This window comes from Xiphophorus hellerii, chromosome 20, assembly GCF_003331165.1.
Source record: "Xiphophorus hellerii strain 12219 chromosome 20, Xiphophorus_hellerii-4.1, whole genome shotgun sequence".
Lineage (NCBI taxonomy): Eukaryota > Metazoa > Chordata > Actinopteri > Cyprinodontiformes > Poeciliidae > Xiphophorus > Xiphophorus hellerii.
Window position 1 is genome coordinate 30194357 of NC_045691.1, and position 25653 is coordinate 30220009.

The following is a 25653-nucleotide window of genomic DNA, read 5'->3' on the forward strand; positions in this document are numbered from 1 at the left end:
GTTTGTAAAAGAACATCCCAGGTTTTAAATTGATTGGCTAGCCTGGGCCCAGATAGTTATGCAACACAAAATGTTTTTATGTGGATTATAGGAACACTTAATAATAATAACTGTTTAATTTTTTTTTTTTTCAGTTTAAATCGAGAGTTACACAAAGTTGAAAATGATTATGGAATTAAAATAACAACTGTCCTTCATCCATGAAGAACCTGATTGAGCCATTATCCAGTGGAAGGACTCTTGATCTCGCAAACTTGAGAGCTGAACTGCATCTACTGACATGAACGGCTTCATAGTTACCTGATGACTGTATAACCTGTATCATCTGTATGATTTTGGTAGCATATCTGGTTACTTCTCATTATCTGACCCAGAGAGAGCATGTAGATTTTAAATAGGAGGGAGGTGCTCCAAGATGGACCCTTGGGGAACCCCGCATGTGACTGATGTGAACTATGATGTAAAATGACCGACTGACACAAAGAAGTTCCTGTCCTTTAAGACTCAAACCAGTCGCGTCAATGTCAGTAGTTTCAAATGCTGCGCTGAGGACCAAAAATACCAGAACCGTGGTTCTTCTACAACCTGCATCCATGACTGACTGACTGACTGACTGACTGACCTGACTGAAAGACGTCAAAGCAACTGGTCATTGTTAAGAAGGTATTTAACTGTTGAAATGCAGCTTCTTCAATAACCTTATTGATGAATGGATGACTGGTCTGTAATTCTGCATTAGCAACTTGTCCAGATTGTCCTTTTCCTACAATCAATCAATCAAATTTTATTTGTATAGCACATTTCAGCAGCAAGGCATTTCAAAGTGCAACAGTAGTTTGATAATTGCTACTTTTAAGGTGTGGACTAGAGGAAAACACGTGGGAACCACATTAATTTACATATTTTATCTCTGTTAGGATCTGGGGTTGTTTAAGTTTGGTTTTGGGTTTTGTCATATTTTGTGTTCCTCAGTCAGAAATCAGCCCAGTTCCTTTGTTCCAACGTTCAACCTCCCAGTATTTAAGCGCCTTATCTCAGTCACTCCTCGCTGCATCATCTGGTCTACTCCCATCACTTCCCCGTTGTGCTCAGTGGGAGGTTTTTTGTTTCTCCCTGTTGGTTTCTTCCACTTGGATTTTGATTTATTTTTTTCCCCTGCCCTCACTACCTGTGATCTTTGTAAGTTTTTATTTGGTGTTGTTGATGTTGTTTTTTTCCCATTAAACATTGGAATTTATTTACCATCTCTGTGTTCAACACATCATGGCAATCTCTCTGAAATGTTTCGGGTTTTGTCAAGTGATTTCCAAGACGGTGTTTTTCAACCCGGGTCCTCAAGGCGCACTGCCCTGCATGTTTTAGATGTTTCCTTGCTTCAGCACACATGATTTCAACTGATGGCTGATGAACAGACCTCTGCCGAATTGCAATCATCCGAATTGGAAACATGTAAAACATGCAGGTAAATGTGCCTTGAGGACCAGAGTTGGGGAAACGCTGTTCTAAGACACTTGATTTTACATAAATTCAAAAAAAAAAAAGTAATAATAAAAAAAATTGTCCCAGTTCTTAAACATTCCCCGAATAAAAGTGACATACAGTTATATGCAACTTTTTTTTTTTTTGGTGTAGGTTACATTTGCTACTTGCCGTATGCAATTAAGTGTTTCCATAAAACTTTAAAACTATCAAACATTATTCCGTTGAAACGAAGCAGAAAGCTTTTACTGCGAAAATAAATCAGTTTCGATTCCGGTCTGCTGCTGCTGCTGTCTAAAACCGGTCCCTCTTTTGACTGAGCTGGATCATCAGGTGGTCGCTGGCTGACTGGCCGAGCTGATCCCAGAACAGGGTTTTTCAGCACCGCGGTCAGCTCCGAGCCCTGCCTCTTTCCTCCTGCAGGCAGCGGAGCATCAACGCATCAGCGCTTCCTCCATCTGCGACCCCTCCCCTTTTAAATGTGCTCTCCTGATAAATCCTTCTTATCTGTCACACACACTACTGGAGTTACAAGGCTTTGGACATCGCGCAACCAAGAAGACTCAACAGTATTTCCGGGTTTTCTTGTTTTTCTTCTTCTTCTTTTTTCTAGCTGAGATCGGCTGCAGATTTCCCCCCCCTCCACCAGCAGCCCGTGGCGTTAATCAGGCACCGTTTGTGCCTCTTTCCTCCTGTGGCTCCAATTAATGCAGTTTTATTTAGCCTAACAGTAGTTTATTTTAGACTCCAGCAGCATGTTGGATCCGTCTTCCAGTGAGGAAGAAGGGGACGAGGTGGTCGAGGTGGAGCGCAAAGAGGTGGCCGCCTCGAAGAGCCTCGGAGGAGCCCGACGGCCACCGGGCCGAGCCGCCGACGATCATGGCGGCGGAGGGCTTCAGCCCCGGGGCCGCGGCAGCGACGGTGGCCGACCCTCCAGCCCCAGCCCTTCGGTGGGCAGCGACAAGGAAAAGGAGGACCTGGAGAAGATGCAGAGGGAGGAGGAGGAGAAGAAAAAGCGGCTCCAGCTGTATGTGTTTGTGATGCGCTGCATTGCTTATCCGTTCAACGCAAAGCAGCCCACCGACATGGCCAGGAGGCAGCAAAAGGTGAGACGGGCACGAGAAGAGAGAACAAAGCTTCTTTAGTTGTGTGATTGAGATGGAAGCTGCAACACAGACATCACATGACACCAACTGTTGCTTCCTGAGGCGCACCATGTTGCGTTTTTGCATCAAAGGGAGGAGGGAAGGGGAGGGGAGGACCCACTTCCGTTAGGAAAATGTTCCAGTCACTAATGAATCTTTTAATAATCCTCAGTTGTAGCGCAACCGATACAAATCTGGAGCTTTATTGATGACTTTTTTTTTTTTTGCTGAGTGAATACAAACAATACAAGGCATGCCGTTTTTTAAAAAATAAATTGTATCCAGGAGCAAGTCTTGCTAATATAGGGAAAGACTTGACTGACAAACAAGAAGGACAAACAGCAGCAATAAAGGGAGAGAGAAAGTAAGGGAGACAGAGGATTTGCATTCATTATTTATTTTCTACTATACACTCTATTCATAAACCGTGTGTGCTTGTAGCAGCAGCGACGTTTCCTCTACCTATTAGTAGTAACTGATATGAAGAAGACAAGAGAGTGTTCTTTGCCACACCAAGACATTCTGGGCCCAAAATGTTTCAATATTCAGATGGACTGGCTTTGGAGGCTTCGAAAGTTCAAACAAGCAAACAAACGCCAAAATATACGACTAGTGCCGTTAAAAGGTAAATGTCACAAAGTGCTTTGGAACAAAAGAAACCCCAAAAGTAATGTTGAAAAAAAAAAATAGTTTCTCATTAGACGAATCAACTCACCCGACAAATTTTAAGCTTGGCGGGAAAGTTCCAGAGTCTGGGTGGAACTGTGGTCAAAGCCGTATCAGCATTCAGCATTCAAGTCAAATTTACCAGGGGGACATTTCATGGGGGCACGCAGGACAAGAATAAAACATAAAAACAGAGCAATATTTCATTGTTTAAAATATTGATCGAGCCATTCAGGCCACTTGTGGCTCCAGACCTAAAGATTGCAGATGAAAACCAATCCCACCAAACACAACTGAAGGTAAAAGTGCAACACCTTGATTTTTAAGTCATTGGAAAGGAAAACTGTGAAGGTATAACAAGACTTTCAGCATCATCTCTTTGATATCAGGAACATTGAAGGGAACAGGACCAGTTAATAAAGAGCACTGGTCCCTGTTGGCAACTCAGGAAAAGGCTGATGAAAACAAAGGGAAAAAGTGAGCAGAATATTAATACAAAGATGAATTTTTTTGTATTCATTTTGTCTTTGAAGTGTGTCTACAGGAAATCTGAAGTAACGGTGAATTTCCCTGGACAGATTTCACATCATTTCTAGTCAGCAGCATCCCGAGGTGAGGCAAAATAGCCAATCGTGTGAGGTTGCTAGAGAAAGATAATAGCTATTTGGCCAATCAGCATCGCTGAATTGGGCAAATTTCACATGTGAAATTTCACATTTTCACATTTTGGATTGCTATGGTGATAAAGTTGAGGATGGTAAGCATGACCGCCTGAGCTTAAACCAAAATTTCCATCTTGAATGACAAGGAGGAGGCGTCCAGAAACCAGGATGGATGTTTCATCACGTGAATTTCATGTGCTGAACGCGTTGTTGATGCAGAGTAGAGTGAATGTGGGCTGATTCTTCCTGAAGTAAATCACCAGCTCTTTAGCTTTATCCACCCTCGGGACCAAGTTGTTGTTGCTACACAACTAAGTCACTTGGATCAACAATCCAAACGGACAACAATTTGTGATTGAAAGGTTGTGTGTCTGAGAAGCACTGGAGCACCACAGGGCACTGTCCTCTCACCATTCCTTTCTGCTCTGAACACCTCAGACTTCCAGACTTCAGTCCTGTCATCTACAGAGCTACTCGGATGACTCTTCACCTGTTAGAACCGGACAAGAAGCCAAGTACAGAGAGTTGGTGGACCTTTTGTGCATGATGTGAACAATCATTTCATCTTAAATGTGAACAAAACAAAGGAGACAAAGCATGTCAAACTTCACCTGAACAACAGACTGGACCAGAAGCCTCTAAGTTATACTGCAGAAGATAATATCTACAGTCTTTGCAAGCAAGTCAAACAGACTTGCTTTTTCTGAAAGTACAAAAGACAAGCAAGTCAAACAGACTTGCTTGCAAAGCGCCAATATTTGGCGCTGGTGTGAAGTATCAGTACCTAGATGCCAAGAAAACGGCACTGTCTTTTGACTATTTTAGTTATTCTCTACCAACAAATAGGTGCATTTTTTGCTAATAATGTGGAGCAACATTCCACAGAAAAATATGCAATTCCGTGAATACTGAATACGCAGGGTTCTACCGTATACATTTTTTTTGAACCAGTTTTAGAAATCCTCTCCTGGGATGTTTTAAAACATTCGATAAAAATCTTTCCGACTTACAAACAGCCGCTTGCTCTGATCATGTCTGAGAAGGTCACTAGGAAAGAGTACAAATACAAATGTTCATTAAACAAGTCAGACGTTTAGTGGCCATGACATTACATTGAGCAGAGTGATTTTAGTCTGCTATTCTTGTTGATTACAGTAAACAAGAATGGAAAATATCAAAGTTAAATTATATCAATGTTATTTCAAATAATCTGAAGTCTATTCTAATGTTTTGTGATGTCTTGGGTTTAGTGCTTAACAGACAGCAGAAGTAGCCGGATGCTGGCGTTTTCATTTTGCTTTTTTTTTACATGACATTTCTGGGCACGTTGTCGTAACCGTGGGAAACAAATTGGCAACAACTGATGTTTTTCAACATTGGCATCCTAAAGAAGCTTGGATCAACTCAGAGAGAGAGTTATCCTGTCAAAAGACTATAAGAGGACCAGGAACAACAAGCTAAAACTATTTATTTATTTCAATAAATGGAATAAAGAAATAGTTCCTTTATTTCTACTTCTGCAGTAGGCTGCAGTAATAGATCAGCTTTTCAGTGGGCTATGCTGAATCAGCTATTCCTCTAGGCACACGCAGTCAACAGGTTCACAGCTTAAAGAAGAAGAATCTGACATATACTGTCAGATGTTTATTTTGTAGTTGTTTGCTGATCTCTGATTCAGCCGCAAAAGACCAGCCTGTTAACTGGCGTCACATTAGGAAATGATTTTCACGGCGTGCTGAAGCAGCGAGCAAGGTGTCAACGCTCTGTGTAATCAGAGCACATTGTGCGGCTGGGTAAGCCGGCTCACAGACACACTTCGCTAATACAGACACTTCAACGGAGCTGAAAAAGGGGTTAGTTATTTTTATTAGCCTTTTTTCATGACTAAGAGCCAATGTTACACTTGTAAATTCCAGCATAAGCCATAAAACGTTAACCGCATAATGCCAGCCTCGGGCTGCACAACGCTCAGAGAAACTGGATTGTTTTCTCCCTGTCAGTAAGGCGTACAGTTTTCTAAAGCGTCGCCTGAACTAAGTGCAATATCTGTAAAACAATCGGTTTTGGAAAGACACTGATTGATTATGGCGCTCTGGAGTAGTTTTACTGCAAGTAGTTTTTACTTTTACTTGAGTAATATTGTGAACTATTGCTACTCTTACTTGAGTAGATTGATTTTGTATTGAAAGAAATGGACTTCGGAGATTGGAAACATTCAATTCTTAGATTTCTGCTACATATGAGTGAATGTTTATGCTAATCTCTGCATAATTACTCAGCGTTTACGCCACTGCTTACATCAGTATTACTTATTTTGTACTAATAAACGTTATTTTATTTGAAAGGTATCGTAAATGCTTGTTTATGTAAATATATTGAACTAAAAGCCTGTTTACTATGCTTTCCTTCCCCAAAAATAAGCCATTAGAGATGCACCTAAAAATATTATGGTAAATTATTATATTTACTGTATGTTTCAATAAATACACACAGAAACTGATATTCCGGATTGGTTCCTCTTCAGATTGAGAGCAGACGGCCTCTGGATGCCAATCAAAAAGCTTCAATCAAATCCAGTGTGGGATTTCAAAATGAAAGCTTTCAACAGGCTTCAAGATCCAACATAAGGCCTGTGTTCGCAATATCAGCAAACGTAAACCGTTTCTTTGGTCTTTTCTTTTTTTTTTTTTTTTAGAACATTACGATATCACCTATAACTTCCACTGCTTCCTCTTCAGAGTAGGAGTACAAACCCCAATTACTCTTGAAGCATTTCCCTCATGTCTGATGTGGGACATAAAAGTTAAAGCTTTATGATAAGTTTAGCATCTTTAAGAGTTGGGCTCAAAACTTTTGTACATTCTATAGGTAAATTAACACTAAAAAGACATTTTTACGTTGCCCAACATGGTTTTTCTGATAGAAGGTACAACTGCAGTGGCAATAAATACCACAATTTTTAATAATAAAAAACGTAAGTTGTTGAAAGGCCCATTTCCAGACCCTGGCTACATTATTCTGTTACTGTGATGAGTGATAATATACCATTTTGGGAATTTTAGTGTATGTTTCCAAAAATCTTCTCTTAAAATTTATTGTTGTTGATTATAAATCAGAATTCTCATTACAGCAAACATTATTTGGTCGATTATTGCTAATACAAAATGTTTGCCAGCTATTCTGACGAGTGTTTGATCGCCTAATCTTCTGTTGGAAGTGACCTGTCTCACTCCCGGTGAGAATCCAACTTCTTTTTTTAGGAAGAAAATAATATTAAATCTAATTCTGCCAAGGGCGTTCATGACATACAAACATATTTTAAAACTTTATTTCAAACTGTATATGACGGATGAATGAGAGAACTACAGTATGTGATGTTGGCGTTATGAACTTGCTGAAGTTCAGCGGGTTTATAGGGTGAAAGTTGAATATGAAGCCATCATTTCGACGAGGCCAGACAGAATTTTAAATTATTATTATAGAGGATGAACAGGCTGAACCGGAGGCAGGTGTTGCAGTGTGTAAATATGTTAAATTACAAATCTGAAACTAACCTTCATTTAAAGCACCATTTGAGTTTTTCACCAGAACATTACATTGGGAAGAGATGAATACAGTTAGCCACTTAACCTGCCAGTGATCATAATGTTGTGCATGCCCATGTGTGTGTGTGTGGGTGTGGGCGTGTGTGCAGGTGTGTGTGTGTGTGCGTTAGGGGCATGCTGGTCCTTGTTTGCACTTGTTGCAAGCAGCAGTTCAATAGTATATGCATAATTCATGAGAACAGCATGTCGGTCGCTAATAATGATGAAAGCCTTTTTAGTTGGCCTGTTGTGTTCGTATGCAAACACACTCCCACACAGCGACAGACACACACACACTCGCGGCACACATGAACGGGCACCGTATGGTTTTCATGAATGCTGATTCTTACACATATTCGCTCACACAATGCAGCGGGAGCAAGTGCTCTGCGATCACAGCCGGGGTGAGTCTGTGTGCCAATCGAACCTATTCAGAGTCTAATTTGTGAGAAACGTCCGTCTTTGCAGCGTCACGAAGCTTTCATCGAGAGAGGCATTTTGAAAAACCTCGATCGCCTCTGATGTAACTTTTTTGTGACGTCCAGCTTGTCCTACGATTCTGCTGCTGCCGGAGAAACACAGAGTAATTTAACGTACGACTATAAAGACGCATCTGCTGGTGTGGCATACAACAGAGTTCCTTTATCCGAGTTTTGTTGCCTTAACATCATTAGGGTTGAAATTGTCACTTTTAAGAAAACTGCAAAAAAAAAAAAACAATTTTACAGACAATTAAGATGGATAAAAAGTTTCTTTAATGTGATCCAAAAACGTTGCAATGACACATCAGATAAAACTTGAAACACATGGCAATATAGGTTGGAGATCAACCAATATTTCACTTCTAGAACAAACACACTAAATGTGAACATTTGTCTCTTTCTGAAAGTACATAGTGAACCGTTTCAAATCACAGGTTTCCTTCTGTTTATATTTTAAAAAACGAGGACCGTGTCTGCTCTTCGTATCTGACTTTGAAAAGCATGGCTGAATCTGGTGAGCAGAGGAATTAAGAGGCAGGCAGATTTAAAAGATTTCCGGATTAATCCCACCTCTGTCACTGTTAGATGAGTAAACTCTATCTAGATCTCAAGCTCTACTCGGGGTTGATTACATTGGTTAGGATCCTGAGATGTTTTGAGGTTTGTTTGGTCTGGATTCCTTTTATTAGATCAGTCTTGTCTCGAATCCAACAAATCAACCCTAAATCATACAAAGAATAAAACAGGCATAAGAAACAGTAAAATAATGACAAAAATAATGTTATCAGTTACTTTGTTTTTTTTTTTTAGAAACCTCCAGAGAGTGAGGAAAGCAAAGCTGCAGGAGAAAACTGTTCCACAGCTTTGGGGCCTCTGACTGAAACCTTTGAATCAGCTGAACACTAGCTTAACCCTGGCCAACTCATGTAAAGTTACCCATGTTTTTGAAGTAGAAGTAATATAATACGATGCTTGCAAATATGAGAACTTCATACTATTTGTGTGGAATCTTATTCATGGCAAGGAACTGCCTGGAAACGTTTTCACCTCACAACAAGATTAGCAGAACAACAGAAATGTAGCATCATGAAATGGAGGAAATAGAGGATTTCATGATTCAGTGAACTGTCCTTTGATGATCATCCAGCGAATGGATAGACATTTGACTTTTTGTGACCTCTGTACCCCCTGAAGAAAGACACCCAAGACCGCCAAATAGGCAAAATGGCGGAAAGGTTTGGGTTTGTCTGGGCTTTCACAGTGGCTGAGAAGCCTTAGCGTTTCTGGACAGAGCAGTCGAAACGTTAAATTGGGTTCATGTTCATTACTTAATTCCTAATTTTTTTGGGTCATGATTTGCTTTGTTCTTTTTGAAACGTGAAATGCTTTCTGCGTCCCTCAGATCAGCAAGCTGCAGCTTCAGACCGTCAAAGATCGCTTTCAGGCATTCCTCGGTGGAGACACTCAGATTGTGGCTGATGAGGCTTTCATCAACGCTGTTCAGAGCTACTATGAGGTGAGTTTTACAGCAAGCTGGCTTTCCCATCCCTCAAATTTAACATGATTATGTTTCAGACTGGATACCACATTTGTAAGCTGCACAGATATGAACACAGAAACATCATTCCCTATCATTCAAAAGAAGAAACTAAGGTTAAAAAAAGAGGGTTGACGTGCAATAGCCAGTGACGCTAGTGACGCTAACTTTACGTTACGCTAACGGTGACGCTAACATTACGTTAGTTTTATGAGACGTTTACGCTAACGTAATGTTAGCGTTAGCGTCTCATAAAACAAGAAGAACATAATAACGAAGCGATATTTTGTTTTTCCAACTGGATTCCAGATCTTCCTGAAAAGTGACCGCGTGTCCCGGATGGTGCAGAGCGGCGGTTTTTCGGCTAGCGACTCTCGCGAGGTTTTTAAGAAGCACATCGAAAAGCGCGTGCGCAGTCTGCCCGAGATCGACGGCCTGAGCAAAGAGACCGTGCTGAGCTCGTGGATAGCCAAGTTCGACACCATCTACCGAGGGGAAGAAGACCCCCGGAAGCACCAGCAGAGGATGACTGCCAGCGCTGCCTCCGAGCTCATCCTCAGCAAGGACCAGCTGTATGAAATGTTCCAGCAGATCCTGGGGATCAAGAAGTTTGAGCACCAGCTGCTCTACAATGCCTGTCAGGTTAGTGCGTTTGTTTCTCACACTTCTTCTTCTTCTTGTTTTTTTTTTTATGGCGGTTGGCAAACAACTTTTAGGTGCATTACCGCCACCTTCTAGACTGGAGTATGGATCAGATGTAAAGTCACTATAATCTTCCCATAATACCTGTTCTCCTTAGAAAATTAAAAATACTATTAAAAACTACGTCCCCCGATGATCTTTGAAGCAAACTTCTAATATCTAATTTATTTTTATTCCTATTTAAATTTCTAATTAATTCCTCCCTTTCTCGAACATACTTACTACATTCTAAAAAACAATGTTGTATTGTTTCTAATTTCCCACAATAACTACAGAAACCTGTATCATGTTTATTAATTATTTTAAGAGTACTGTTTAAACCTGTATGTCCAAACCTTAATCTAGATATAATATCTTCTTCTTTTTTATTCCTGCTACATTTCCTAAATTCTCCAACTTTTCTTTGGATGCTATAATAAAATCTGGCATTGCTTCCTTTATCCCACTGTTCCTGCCATTTATCCTTAATATACATTTTACTAATATTTTTAACCTCATTTTTACTCATTTTAATATTTAAATCAACAATACACTTTTTTGCTGCATTCTTAGCAAAACTATCTGCCAGCTCATTCCCTATTACTCCAATGTGAGCAGGAACCCAAACTAATTTAACCAGAGATCCATAACTTTTAATCCTAAACAGTAAATGATTAATATCAGCTATAATATCTTGCCTTGATTCTGAATTTTGTTCTGCAATACTTACTAAGGCACTACTTGAATCTGAACAGATTACCACCGCTCTCTCTCTTGTTTCCTCAACCCATTCTAGAGCCATTAAAATAGCCATTAGTTCACCTGTGTATACTGTCAATTTGTCTGTTATTCTTTTATTTCTCATAATATCTAAGTCCGGAATTATAAAAGCTATTCCTATATTATTATTTGACATTTTAGAGGCATCTGTATATATTTGTATATATTCCGCATATTCATTTCCAATATAATTTTCCACCTCTTTCTTTTCTAATTGTTTTCCTTTTTCCAGTAAACTTAAATCAACTTCCGCTATCTCAATTATCCATGGTGGGATAACAGGAAGAACAATCACAGGACTAATTAAACTATGATTTATTCCTATATCTCTTATTTCATTTTTTATAAACCATCCAAAACTATTAATTTGCTTTTTTTCTTTTTCTTGACAAGATTGTAACATAATATATGGAGGATAACTTTCTTTATGTCCTTTAATATTTGCCCAGTAAGTTATTGCTAATTGTTTCCTTCTGAGCTCCAACGGCATCTCACCCATCTCAACTTGTAGAGCTGAAATTGGGGTACTTTTCATCGCTCCACAACAAAGCCTTAATGCTTGATATTGTATTCTATCTATGGTTTTAAGTAAACTATTTGAAGCTGAATTATATAAAATACATCCATAATCAAAAACTGACCTGATTAGACCAATGTAAATTGTTTTTAAAGCTTTCCTATCAGCTCCCCATTCTTTTCCTCTTAAACACCTCATTATATTTAAGATTTTTTTACTTTTTTCAACTATTTTATTAACATGAGTCTTCCATGTAAGTTTTTTATCAAACCAGAATCCTAAATATTTTATTTGATCTATCCTTTCAATAACATTCTCATATAATTTCAGACTTGTAATAATATTTAACTTTCTATTTGTAAAAACAACAACTTTAGATTTAGATATTGAGATTCTAAATCCCCATTCTAAAGCCCAATCTTCTACACTATGTAATGCCTCTTGTAGTTTCCTATTTACAAATTCAATATTTCTTCCCCTCTTCCAGATAAGGCCATCATCTGCAAATAATGAAACTCCAAAAGATTTATCTATATTATTAAAAATATCATTAATCATTATAATAAATAGCATAGGACTTATTATACTACCTTGGGGAGTACCATTTTCGACTTGATGCCTTGAACTTAAAACGCCACCTACCTTTACTTTTATATTTCTTTCCGTTAAAAAATTTTTAATCCATCTATATATTCTACCCCTTATCCCCATTTGTTTTATTTTAATTAACAATCCTTCTTTCCATAACATATCATAAGCTTTTTCTATATCTAAAAAAATTGCTATTAGACTCTCCTTATTAATCTGAGCCCGTCTAATTTCATATTCCAGACATAATGCAGAATCTATTGTACTTCTACCTTTTCTAAAACCAAATTGATAAGATTTAATCTTCTCTTTCAACTCTAAATAATAAATTAATCTATTATTTACCATTTTTTCCATAATCTTACCAATACATGATGTTAAAGCTATTGGCCTGTAACTCTCAGCTGAGTGAGGATCTTTACCAGGTTTACAAATAGGTATAACAATTGCTTCTTTCCACTTGTCAGGTAATATTCCTTCCTTCCATACCTTATTATATAATTCTAATAATATTTTTTTACTCAATTCACTAAGATTACTTAGCATACTGTAACTAATTTGATCATTCCCAGGAGTTGATTTACTGGAATTCTTCAATGCTTTATTCAACTCTATTAAAGAAAAATTTATATTAATAAGGTCCTCATTATCTTCATCATTATACAGTAATTCATTTTGATTCTGCAATGTAATTTCACGTCCTTTTTCTACTGGTCCGTGTAAAAAAGAAAAAGAAAGAAAAAGGGGAATATTTGTTTCATATCACTGTCATATCTATTCTCCAAAAGAAGAAAAAGTAACTACTGGTGTAATTGCCTATTTATAAAATCAGTAATATTTATTGTAGGTGTATTATTTCCCCCCCCCCAAAATATTACAACATAAAAAGTTTGACCTCACAGATTATTGTTCTCTGAGAGGTTCATCTTAGTCCAGGCTTAAGTACAACATCCTGCCAAACATTTTGGCTCACATTCAAGATGCTGACTCGAATTGCGTCTTAAAGTCTGAAGTAAAAGACTCGAGACTTGAGTTGAACTCTAACAATTTTTATTTTGTGCAATGAAGGGTGAAAGGAAGCCTGTGTGTGAGTTACAAACTGCAGCTGTGAAAGGATTGACTTGATTACCAGTGAATCTTTTTAAGAAAAGAAAATGAGAAAAATAGAAGCGCACATTGACTCGGATAGATAAGTGAAATCTGGTTACTTGTTTGGAAAAGTAATGCGTTAGATTTACTCTTTACTGAAGAAAGTGGTCATGTTAGAGTAATGCGTTACTAAGTAGGTATTAGATAAATTAGTTAATGTTTCTAAGTAACGCGTTGTCGGTATCACTGTCCAACACACAAATGAGAATAAATGTACTAAGGATTAGCAAATGAACAATAAAAAGAAAACACAAACCACTAACTCTTAACCCCTGACCTCAAAAGCTAACCGTAACAAATTCTACAAAGGTCAGAATTGAAGTCTACTGGATAGGTGTCAAACGTCTTCAGGAAAATGATTAAATAAAAAAATGAATCTTGAGGCTTATAACTTCAATTTTGTGAACGACTTAAAGTCTTAAATCGTACCTTGAATGTTCCCTGAACTCAGAAGCTCGGCCTCTGAAGAAGCAGTGCTGAGAGGTGCGTAGCGTATCATTATTATGTGGCGCATGATTTGCATGTCTGCGGCTTCCAGCAGTTGCACTTGCATTACGAATCAAATTATAAACTAAACTTTGTGAGAGAGAGCAAATTTCACGTCAATTCCTGGCCGTTTCCATCAGAAATGTGTAACGTGTAACCGACATGTTGACGGTTTTGACGAAGCCAACGTTTTTTTACAATTCAAAAAGCTCGACTGGCTCAAAGCAGGCAACACGTATTTAGGTCATGTTCTCCAGTTATTTCTAATGTAATTTCACCAACTCAAGACATAAGAAACTGCTGTCTGAAGAAACGCACCGCTCCCGACCAAAAACAAACAATCAGAGCCAGGCCGTCAGTCAACTTTGTAAATGCGTTGGTAGGCGTGCCAATGGCGGAGAAACAACTTACCGCTTTAGGAAAACTGTTTGTCATGCTAACTAGCTTTAGCATTCATGACGGGTTCTGGTGACGGGGAGATGCTGGAGCAGAGACCTTGGGAGGGAGGGTGAATTGGGACTGAGCGGCGCACGCATGGGCGTGATGGACAGCATTAAGACCCGCCCCTTTTCTCTCATTGGTTGTTTCTAGGTAGCATTGGGAACACTGGGAGAAGGCACAGGAGCTAGATTTATTTTCACAAATTATCTGTCTCAAACTACAGTATACTGTCATGACGTAGTGACAGTTTCAATGAATATGTAAACGTTGGGGACGTTGACAGCTGAATGTGTTTAAACTTTTTTCTGTAACTAATATCTTAAAAATTGCCAAGATCGGCACCTGATGTCTATCTGTTAAACAGCTTGACACAAATGAGAGGGATAAAAATTTTTTCCTTTTTAAAAAAAATTACTATTATTATTCTTTTTTATTATTATTATTAGCAAGTATGACTCAATTGAAGTAAGCATCCCTTTTCAACATCCCGTCTTGTTTGCCGAGGGGCCGCTCCGTTTCGGGTCCCGGCACAAAATAACAGGGTGGATGATGAGTCGGCTGTCCTGTTTAAGCTGGGGTGGTGATTTCCAGAGGGCTGGCAGGAAGGAAACTGCAGTAATTATAGGAAACAATAAAGTTCCAAGTACATTAATGAGATGTTTGCTTTCCAGTCATTAGTGCGCATGGGGGGAAAAAAAGGACTGGCATTTAAGGTCCAAGAACTTGATTCTGCCTATTAATATCAAGCAATATATAAAACGAATGGCTTCTTAAAAGAATAATTTTACCACAAATAGAGACTGAAACTCTTCTGGGTTAAAGAAATGACCTTAATATAATGTTGAGATGCTTCCTCACAGCTTTTTGAAAATTCAAATAGCTTATATAGCTGATAATTCTTAGTTTAGCTGCTCTACTTATGGATTCCCATTTGTAAGACCTGGTTCAAACTCCAAAGCTACAAAAAAAAAAAAAAAAAGATTTTAGAAATGATTCCACTAAGCAATAAAAAGAAAAATCCTTTGCCGTAAAAGCTTATGGTCACTCTTTGTACGTTGGTGACATTCATTCTGCTAAATCTGTGCAGCTGGATATATGACCGTGGCTGCAGTGTGTTCAGAGCTCAGGCAGGTAGAAGCCGAGGGGATGGTATTGGTGTCCCTCTGTCAGCTTCCAAATGTGATTTGGATGTGTTTGAAGAAGAGCCAGTTAAGCTTTCTCCCCTCCAAGGCCTTCCCCAGCATGTCCCTGCTCTCATTAGAGGAGTGACTGCTGTCTTGCCTCTGTACAATACGCCAGATGGTGAATGTCTTCATAGTCGAGCCCCAGAGGGAGGAAAATCTGCTAAGGTGTCTACGCTGGCTTTTCCCCGTTTCCTCTTTATCGCTGAACAGAACAACGTTGCACAGCAGGATGTGTTTTACGCAGACTATTCCATCGACTGCAGCTAGTATCAGAGGGAATGTTTTACTGTTCCAATGTTTTCCACATTCGCTCTTCACGACTTCTGATTTTACATCAGACCCGGTCCAAACTGAATAAATACACGTTCCCTGTTTACCACCTGGATGTTCCTAAAGTAATCTGAGCTCCAACAGCTAATGATTTGTCTGTTCGTCTCTCTTTTGTGAAATAAAGATTTTATGCTAGAGGTTATGATTGATGTTATGCATTAAATGGTGTTTCAGTATCATTGTATAGCATTTCGCCACCTTCCTAAAATAATGGATTAAGTTATTTTTTGCCAAAAGTGATTTTGGGGGAAGGAAAAAAAATTACCACCTCTTTATTTCTAAACGATGTTATAGGCAAAAAAGCACTTTTGTCAAAAATTGACAGATCATTATTTTAGGAGTGTGACAATTTGCCTTTGATTGGCCTTTGGCAACTTATTTACATCCAGTCCAAACAAAATATTAATATTGGGTGCAATACCAATATTGGACTGGGCCCATCTCTTTAAAAACAACACTGTTTGTTAACTGGTGCTGTTATTCGAGTGTTTTCACTGTGTTTCATTATTGATTATCCAGAGTCACATTAAAAGGCTTAATGACGAGGGACATTACACCGTGTTCCAAATTATTATGCAAACTGGATTAAAGTGTCATAAAGATTACATTTTTTGTTGTGCTATTAAATTTCTAGATGGTATTGTGTGTCAGGGCTCTTTGAATCACTATAATTAATTTCAGAGAGCAGGTTGATTAGTTTGTCTGGTGAGCTCAATTAAAGAAAATCTACTGAAGAAGGATGTTCCACATTATTAAGCAGGCCACAGGTTTTATGCAATATGGGAAAGAGAAAGGATCTCTGCTGACCAAAATCATCAGATAGTGTAGTGCCGTATGACACGGTATGAAAACATTAGATATTTAACAAAAACTGAAGCGTTATCATCGTACTGTGAAGAGATTTGTGGCTGATTCTGAACAAAGATGGGTTTTTACAGATAAAGACATAATGAGGAAGGTTTCTGTTAGACAAATTCATCGGATTAAGAGAGCAGCTGTTAAAATGCCCTTACAAAGCAGCAAACAGGTATTTGAAGCTGCTGGTGCCTCTGGAACCTCAAGGTGGAGGATCCTCCAGAGGCTTGTGGTGCATGAAGCTACTATTGGGCCCCTAACCAGAGCTCACAAGCAGAAACGGTGGCAGTGGGCCCAGCCCTACATGAAGATTAATTTTCTAACAGACTTGTTAACTGATGACTGCTGTGCAACCCTGGATGGTCCAGATGGACGCAGTAGTGGATTGGTGGTGGACGGCCACCACGTCCCAACATGGCTGTGACGTCAGCAAGGAGGTGGTGGAGTCATGCTGTGGGCCGAAATCATGTGAAGAGAATCATTGGTCGGCCCCTTCAGAGTCCCTGAAGGTGTGAAAATGACCTCAGCAAAGTATCTGGACTTTCTGATTGATCACTTTATTTTATGGTTCAAAAAAAAGAGCCGTTCCTTCAGTAGCAAAATCATCTTCATGCAAGACAATGCACCATCTCATGCTGCAAGGAATACCACTGTGTCATTGGCTGCTATGGGCATAAAAGGGGAGAAACTCATGGTGTGGTCACCATCCTCCTCTGACCTCTGACCTCAACCCTATTGAGAACCTTTGGAGTTTCCTCAAGCAGAAGATCTGAGGGTGGAATGCAGTTCATATCAAAACAGCAGCTCTGGGAAGGTTTTCTGACATCCTGCAAAGATTCAAGCAGAAACTTTCCACAAACTCACAAGTTCAATGGATGTAAGAATTGTGCTGTGATATCAAAGAAGGGATTCTATGTTAACATGTAACTCGGTCTGTTAAGATGGTTTTGATTGAAATAGCTTTTGATTTTAGTACATGTGACCACTTAATGCTGCACATTCAAAGAATGACCGTTTGCAGTTCTTTATAATCCATAAAATGTTTAGAAAATCTGCTGTGCATAATCATTTGGAACAGTGTATTTTGAGTATTTTATTTTTGAAAAAAAATACTGGGGAGCTTTGTTCAGTAAAATTTGATTTATACTGTAATAGTTCATGACTTGAAAATTATACTGACCATCATTTGCATTGACCATTTAAGAAAATCTGAGAAAATATCACTTGCATAATAATTTGGAACACAGTATAGTGTTAAACTTGCATGCAGTTTTTTTTTGTTAATATGAATGTCTTTTTTAACTTGGTTAATAAAATCACCATTGTCTTTTGACAAGACTGCTCTCTCTTAATGATTTTGCATTCAATAAATGCTTTTAAGTCTATTGAAGATTTGAACTGGCCTAATGGCAAAATGCATCTGACAAAAAGAAAACAACAACCTCGCTGTTCTCTCAGTGCATGTTAACTATGTTATTCTGTAATTTAATTTGTATCTCAGCTTTTGTCATCGTTGTTTACGAAGATGAGGCTTATGGAAAGATACATGCAATGTCCAATGGCCAACCCTGCTGCTTTTTCAAACAGAGATTTCAGTGTTTAAAATCACAGTTATCTCAGGTATTCTCTGGTCTTCTGTATCAGTGGTAATGCCAACATGGCTGCACAATGCATTCACTTATATGGCATAACAATACATTTGTCATAATTGACTGGGAATGTTGCTGACACACTGCTATCCACCAGGGACCTCACGTGAATCGAGCGTACACACAAAAATTGCCGCAGTGCAACATTTCACGCACATGTCGGCATGTACAAAATGAAACGTGATTATATGCAAACCTGTTACCTGCTGTGAAAGTGCGCCAGCCATGAAAACTTTTTTAGTGGACAATAAACTACAAAACATCAAAACTCTCCTAAATGCAATGAAGTCTGGCTTAGTGTTATTTAACCCAGGGAGCATCGAAACCAACGCTTTAAAAAAATCTTTTATTGTTTAAACTAAACAATAAACCTGAATCACATTTATCCACATATGCACACATCACGCACACACAAGTTAACGCACACACAAAATAAGAAAATAAAATGGTGCATCGGATGTAAATGGTAAATTTCCTAAGATTTTGACGCACAGATGTAATGCGGATTGGTCTGTGCACAGAAAAGGCATGCAGATATATGGGCCACTTTTGTTCTCACAGAAAAAGGAAACGGGTTTGGATCAGTCGTCCTTTTCTCCGAACGGTTTAGATTTGGGGATTCGTAAGGTGGACGAGACAATCGCACATGTTCATAAGTATCTGACACGGTAGATCACATCTTCTTGATGAATCGACTTTAATAGATTAGTTTATCTGTAAAGACTGTGAACTAGTTCTCCAATCGTTTATCTGGTGGAACTCAGTGTGTTAAAGCTTCCGGGTCTTGTTTCTCCCTTCTTCCTGTTTCAAAGGGAGTGCCTCAAGGCTCCTTAGTAAGGCAGTGGAATTCAGTAAGGGATCATCTCCAAGTAACTTTTTGTAAAAGTTTTCTTAATTCAGTCCAACAACCACAGCCACTGTTATTGTAGATTGATTGCCACAGATGTCTTTTTGATCAATCCCTTCACCAAGCTTGTTGATAGTGAAATCCACCCAACGTAGCATGACTGCTAGCTACAGGACTGTAAGCTTTCACTAATTCAACTACAGACTCCACCCTTCAGTCAGCGCTTCACTCCTGCCACTACTGTTTATTCAAGTGATGCGATACTGTCATTTGCTTAGACGGCGACCGAAACTTTTATCTATTTTTCATGGTTTCCTTTGTCGGCGGTGAACGTGATAATGCAGACCATGCACTGTCCAGAACATGCAGTCGCCACTGCTCTGACTATGTGCATATTTGTTCTGATAACACATGAAAAGACCAAATAAGCTCTGACTGTACTTCATTAAAGAACAGATGGCGTCCCGGTCAAACAGAGACCTTGAACAGTTTGAAGTCAGTCTTTCTGCTTCCATTCATCTGTGCCCGTATGGATGTACGTGAAAGGAAAACGTTTGGTTTCTAATGATTCTAGTGCATCGAGTCATGTCTGAAATGTAGCTTCTTGTGGAGGCTACACGTACGTGCACAACTAAAAGAGATTCACAACTTGAAAACTGCTTTACCTACTCCCCACACTTGTTACCATGGCAACTGTATCCAAAGGCTAGTGTATTCTTTTAGTTGGCTAATGGATGAAGTAATAGATTATGTTTTTTTTTAAAAAACATCATTTTCAGTGTAGCCTGGTAATAAGCGACGTTTGCTGTTGTTGAGTGTAAGTTACTTTTAGTACAGTATGATTAAAATAGTGTTTTCTTTTTTTTTTTTTAATTCATGGACATGAAGGTGATTTTTAGTGGATGTCTAAACAAACTGCTGCATGTCTGTGTTTTCCCAGCTGGACAATCTTGATGAGCAGGCGGCTCAGATCAGAAGGGAACTGGATGGACGGCTGCAGATGGCGGATCAGATCGCTCGGGTAAAAGGAAAAGATGGATGAGGGTTATTAAGGAAGATTAACCTGTAAAATGATAAGAGGCAACTGCAGGAGTGAACCTTAGTTTTACATGTATGATAAAGTTATTGGAATTCGTTTGTATGCTTAAACGTAATTTGCATTTGAAAAGACTTTCTCCTGTTACATAATGTAGCAGTGTAAACACTTAATAAAATCAGCTAATTTGATTTATTATTACTCAAAGACATTAATTTGATGCACTTTGTGTAAAAAAAAAAGTCAAAATATTTTACGGAGATGTTTTTAAAAGGGAACTATTATGTCAGATTCACTTTGTTTTTAGTTTTACATCATGTCACAGTGTTATTCCCTCTTCAAAAACCCACCTGGAGTGTTAGCTTGATTCCTTAATAGGTGTTTTAGAAATCCTTTAATTTCCATGACAACCATTCAACTGTGCAAAACACCTGAGTGGACCATCAAGGACCAAGCTCCTCCTCAGAGCTGCAGTTTCCAAGCTTCCAAGCTTTAGCCTCACAGAGCTCCCTTCCCTCCTGACTCCACCTCTCAGCTCCTTCAAACTAGCTAACAGTAATAAGCAAACACCTGGCGGAAATGGGCGTCTCCTGAGCTCATTGTATGAGTTAATTGTCAGTATAGCGCTGGCAAAAAAGTTTTGTTAAAGGGTTAATAGAGAAGCGATGTTGTGATCACTTCCTGAGGGCGGAGTTTCAGAATGAGCAGGAGTTTTTAAAGAGACAGAAACCCAAATGTCAACTGTCTTTTGAGTCATACTTGAAATATAGCATTTTTAGAACAACTGAAGGTAACATAGTTACTTGATGGTGTTGCAAAATGATACTATGTGACTGGAAAACACATAATACTGCCCCTTTAAAAACTGACGTGTAATACAAAGCCAATATTGACAGAACAAGATGGACATAGAGAGACAGGAAGGTCCCTGAAAGAAATGCAGACTTGGATCATTTTACAAGAATCGATACAGGATGCAACTTGATGATTAAGTTCACAATCTCCTGTTTTGCTAAGCTCGGAGGAAGGTTTCCCAGGTTAATTTCCAGAGAGATGGAGGCCATGTTCATCGAGGAGCTGCGCTCGTCTGTCAACCTGCTGATGGCAAACCTGGAGAGCATGCCGGTCTCCAAGGGCGGCGAGTTCAAGCTGCAGAAGCTGAAACGAGGACACAACACCTCCATTATGGACATGGGTCAGGAGGATGAAAATCTGCTGTCCAAGTCAGACGTGGTCCTCTCATTCACTCTGGAGGTAAAGCATCTACAGCAGAAAACTGTTACGTTCAGGCTGGGCAAAATGAAAACAAAAACCACCAAACTCTACAAACCAACTTGCACATGATATCTATCCACGGACCAAACGTATTGTACAACAATTGGCTATGAGTGACTGTTTATAATTGGTTATATTAATGAAAATTAAACTGAAAGTCTGGCAGTACTCTATTATCAGGATAACCAAACGGCATTTCTTCGTCAATGGCTGATTTATGAATACCTGGCTGGCAGAGGCGTGCACAGAGATTTTGTGGATCAGGCGCTCAAGTGGATAAAAGGGCACCTTGTGGGGAACATGTGGTTGCCTCTTTAGTGTGAGATTTATTATAGGCACAGTTTGAACATCATGTTCAAACAGCTACATATGCTGTCTGATGGATATATATATAAATAAGCATTTTAAAACAACAAATTAAACAAACTTGGGAAAAAAATAGACAAGTTCAGAGATGAGAGACTTGAATTAGACTGTGTTTTTTTTTTTTGCTTCAAGTCTTAAGTGAGCTTTACTATTACCTTCCTCCTGCTTTAGAGGAGCTTCCTCCTTGGTGCCATATCTTTAGATATTGTGATGCCCTCACTATGCTTGACCCGTACGTTTTTTTCTCTATGTCGTTTTTCTCCACACAGACTTCTTAATTTGTTCATCAAAGCTTTCAGCTTTTATAATGATCCCTCCACAGAAGCTGCAGGTGTCACTAAACGAGTTGTTTCCATAAACCCGAGCAGCCAGCTTTCTACAGATTAAATTAACTATTTCCAGAAAAAAAAGTTTAGAAATCCTTACATTACTAAGTACTTGTTGAGCGCAGTGCAAGTATATACGCACTCACCAAAATGGAACAAAGGATGCATGAGAAACTAATGTAACTAAGTAATAAAGTAGTGAAGTCTCTATAACTTGTATTTTGTTATGTGGTATAATACTATTTCATCTCTTTGGATGATCGACATTATTTTTCAGGTGGTGATAATGGAGGTTCAGGGTCTGAAGTCTTTGGCTTCAAACAGAATAGTTTACTGCACCATGGAGGTGGAAGGAGGACACAAGCTGCAGACGGACCAAGCTGAAGCCTCCAAACCAATGTATGTGCAATGCACAGCGTGGAGTTAGGCAGCTAAAGACAGACGACAGTCACAGCTGGAAGGACACGTAATTCGTTAAGATTGCATTCAAAGTCATGTTGGATTTGTCAGAGCAGTAAAAAGGATAAAACATCCAAGGAAGTAAAAACCTTTGATGAGGGAATAGTGCTTCATCACACTAAGAGTGGACAGAATTCAATTATTTTCCAAAGTACCCTCATGCATACACTCCCGCATAAGATGTTACCTATCATGGAGGAAAATATAACTAAGACCAAACAGTGGGATTACAAGGAGACAAAGTGTAATGTATAGAATGAGTAGTGTAACAGATCCATTCTATGAAGGGTTGTTAGAATAAGAATGAGGAGAATTTTTTTCATGTATTTATTTGTTTGTTGCAAACCCCTAAAAACAGCAAATAAATTCTGACTTTATAGAAGAAACTGGCCCATATATTAAAGATTCATTAGGAGGAGTTTATTATGACTAAACTCCTCAAAGTCCAGAGAGCTTCTTCACATGAAGCTCAGTGGACCTCATACTATTAAAAATAGATTAATAGAAAACAGCCTAGGGGGGTACGTTGGCATCACTAACCCTGAGGTACACCGTTTACCGCACAGACTTAACTTAATAAATCTGTTTTTGTTCATAGCTGGGGAACCCAAGGTGACTTCACCACCACCCAGCCTCTACCTGCTGTGAAGGTGAAGCTGTTCACTGAGAGCACAGGCGTGCTGGCTTTGGAGGACAAGGAGCTCGGAAGGGTGGGAGAACATTTCAAACACTGCATTCATTTTTGTTTTCTCTTACGCAGTGCGTCTGACTCTCAGGCATTTGCTTGTGGCTGTTTCCAGGTTGTGCTTCACCCGACTCCCAACAGTCCCAAACAGTGTGAGCTCCACAAGATGGCAGTGACTAAAGGCTGCCCAGATGAGCTCAAGATAAAACTAGCCATCCGCATGGACAAGCCACAGAACATGAAGCATTGTGGGTAAGTGGCAGTTCTTCATGTTGATGCCGTTCGTCAGTGCGGTCAATTTAAAGCGTTTGTCGTGTCTGTCAGATTTCCATCTAAATACTTAAAAGAACAGTTCAGTGATTTGAGTTCTGGGCTTTCTGTCCCTTTCATTTGGAAAAGTAGATCTTGGAAACCAGTTCTCATGTCTGCATAAGTTCAGACTTTTCACTTATTCATTTATATGATTTATGTCATTCCAGAGTGGTCAGTAGGAGTGTTCAGTATTGTCAAAAAATATCAGGGTATTTGTTTCCCCAACTTTTGTGTCTGATAATATTTGAAAATATTTAGCTCTGAGCTCAAATCGCAAAAACGTCATTTTATTGCAATAAAGGTTATAGTGAAAGATCTTCGATTCATTATTTACCTTTAACATGGATGATAATTAATATCAATTTATTGACAGTCACATAGGAGGTGATATTTATTACATATGTATTTCTTTAACCAATTTAAACAGAATATTGTCTTGAATCAACACACAGTAACCTCCCACAATCCTGCAATGATAAGCAGATTTAGATAAGTGTGAATTATATTTGGACCCCAAAAAATGAGTAAAATCACTCAGATTTTAAATGAAATGTGTTTCTGATAGGAAGTGAGGCAGCCATCTTTCCTAGGATGAACAATGTTAAAGAAGGGAGCAGTTTTGGAAAAAAAAGTGTTTATTAAAAATTATTCATGCCCTTTTCAATAAATCATAGAAAACCTTACATTGATATAACAATCAAACATTTTTTGTAATTGCTGATCAGCTTCTACTTGTTTCCAAAATATGACGTTTGCTTCCCTCTTGTGGTCACCAATTGCTATGAGGATGGTAGTTGCTACATTAAAAAGTGAACGCTTGCAGCTCAGTGTTTTACAACATGGGTAGAATTATATATAGAGAGAGATTTAATGTTTGCCACAGTTGTTATGTAATTACTTTGGGACACTTTTATGATTCTTGTGAGATTTACAGCCATTTTCCAAACTGTTTGTATGTTTGGAACCAGAACACAAAGATACAGAGCTGTCATGTTTAGTTAGCTCAGTGGCTCCCAAAGTGTGGGGCGCGCCCCCTGGGGGGGGGTGCAGTGCCATTGCAGTGGGGGGCTGGAAGCGGTATGGAGCGGTATGAATGAAAAACATAATAAAAAATACAGTTACGCAAAAGTGTTTCACTGTAAAGTGGAGTTTGAAAACAAAAGATGTTTTTTTGGGGGGGGGGTGTATTGTAATCCATAGGGGGACCCAGAAGAAAATCTTTGGGAACCACTGAGTTAGCTCATGTTCAACCAACTTCCCAGCCTTTCTTCAAACAGATTTATTTTCTTAGTCATTTCTACTTGTTTTGTCGAACAAACAGGAACAGAAGCATCATCTTCTTGGTGGTGCAGATTGCCGTTTCATAATCTGTTTATTTAATCAGTTGGAACCTTTTTCCTTCCTGTTTAGCTGATGGTGGATGTTCTTTGTTTTGGATGTAACTGGATGTAAACCCAGTTTCATTCGACGGACCTCTCACAGTTTGGTCCCAAATACTGAGTTCTGTTGTTTCACTTTGCTCTGGTCTATATAGCTAATTTTAAAGAATTTTACTTTGAATTTATTGATTTTTTTTTGCTGCCTTTTAAAATCTCATATTGATTAGTCTAACATGTTTTTTGAATAGCTTTCTTCAGAAGGATAATTATTCCTCTCCAATCTAGTTTGGTGGCAGCAGATGTATAATAAATTAACTTGTAGTTTTACTATACATCAAATCTTTTGTAAAAAAAATTTACAATCTACTGTTAGAAAAATGTGGGGTTTGTAAGAGGCCCTGCATCTCCTCGCAGTGGCAGTATTTTGCCAGAAGAGGTCAGTGTTTGCAGTAGTATTTTCACCTTGGTCCATTGAATCTGTCATGTTGACAGCAGCGTAAACTAATGCCAAAACAGCATCACAAAAAATCACTGTAAAGCATCCTGTTAAATTCCTTCTTTGTTAAAAAAAAAGCATCCTTTTTTTCCCCCACAGGTATCTTTGGGCCATTGGCAAAAATGTGTGGAAAAGATGGAAGAAGAGATTCTTTGTCTTGGTACAGGTAGGCATATTTATTTTTTAGAAAACAAAATCTGAAAACAAAAATTATTATTATTATTATTATTGTACTTAAAATGTTTGAAAGAAGATTT

The 25653-nt window shown here is 38.7% G+C and overlaps 1 protein-coding gene across 4 annotated transcripts in view; it reads left to right on the forward strand.

The window, feature by feature from the left end:
* Positions 1–175: 175 nt before the first annotated feature.
* cadpsa (Ca2+-dependent activator protein for secretion a) overlaps positions 176–25653 on the forward strand; it is a 102091-nt gene continuing 76613 nt past the window's right edge. For 2 of the 4 annotated variants that reach the window (XM_032550049.1, XM_032550051.1), the window contains exons 1-9: positions 176–2585; positions 9421–9534; positions 9865–10197; positions 20003–20083; positions 21116–21352; positions 22343–22464; positions 23123–23234; positions 23325–23461; positions 25496–25562. In XM_032550049.1, the coding sequence (XP_032405940.1) occupies positions 2235–2585; positions 9421–9534; positions 9865–10197; positions 20003–20083; positions 21116–21352; positions 22343–22464; positions 23123–23234; positions 23325–23461; positions 25496–25562 (1554 nt within the window). In that variant the 5' untranslated portion in view covers positions 176–2234. The remainder of the gene's footprint in view (positions 2586–9420; positions 9535–9864; positions 10198–20002; positions 20084–21115; positions 21353–22342; positions 22465–23122; positions 23235–23324; positions 23462–25495; positions 25563–25653) is intronic. The other 2 variants (XM_032550050.1, XM_032550052.1) reach the window with 1 other exon arrangement.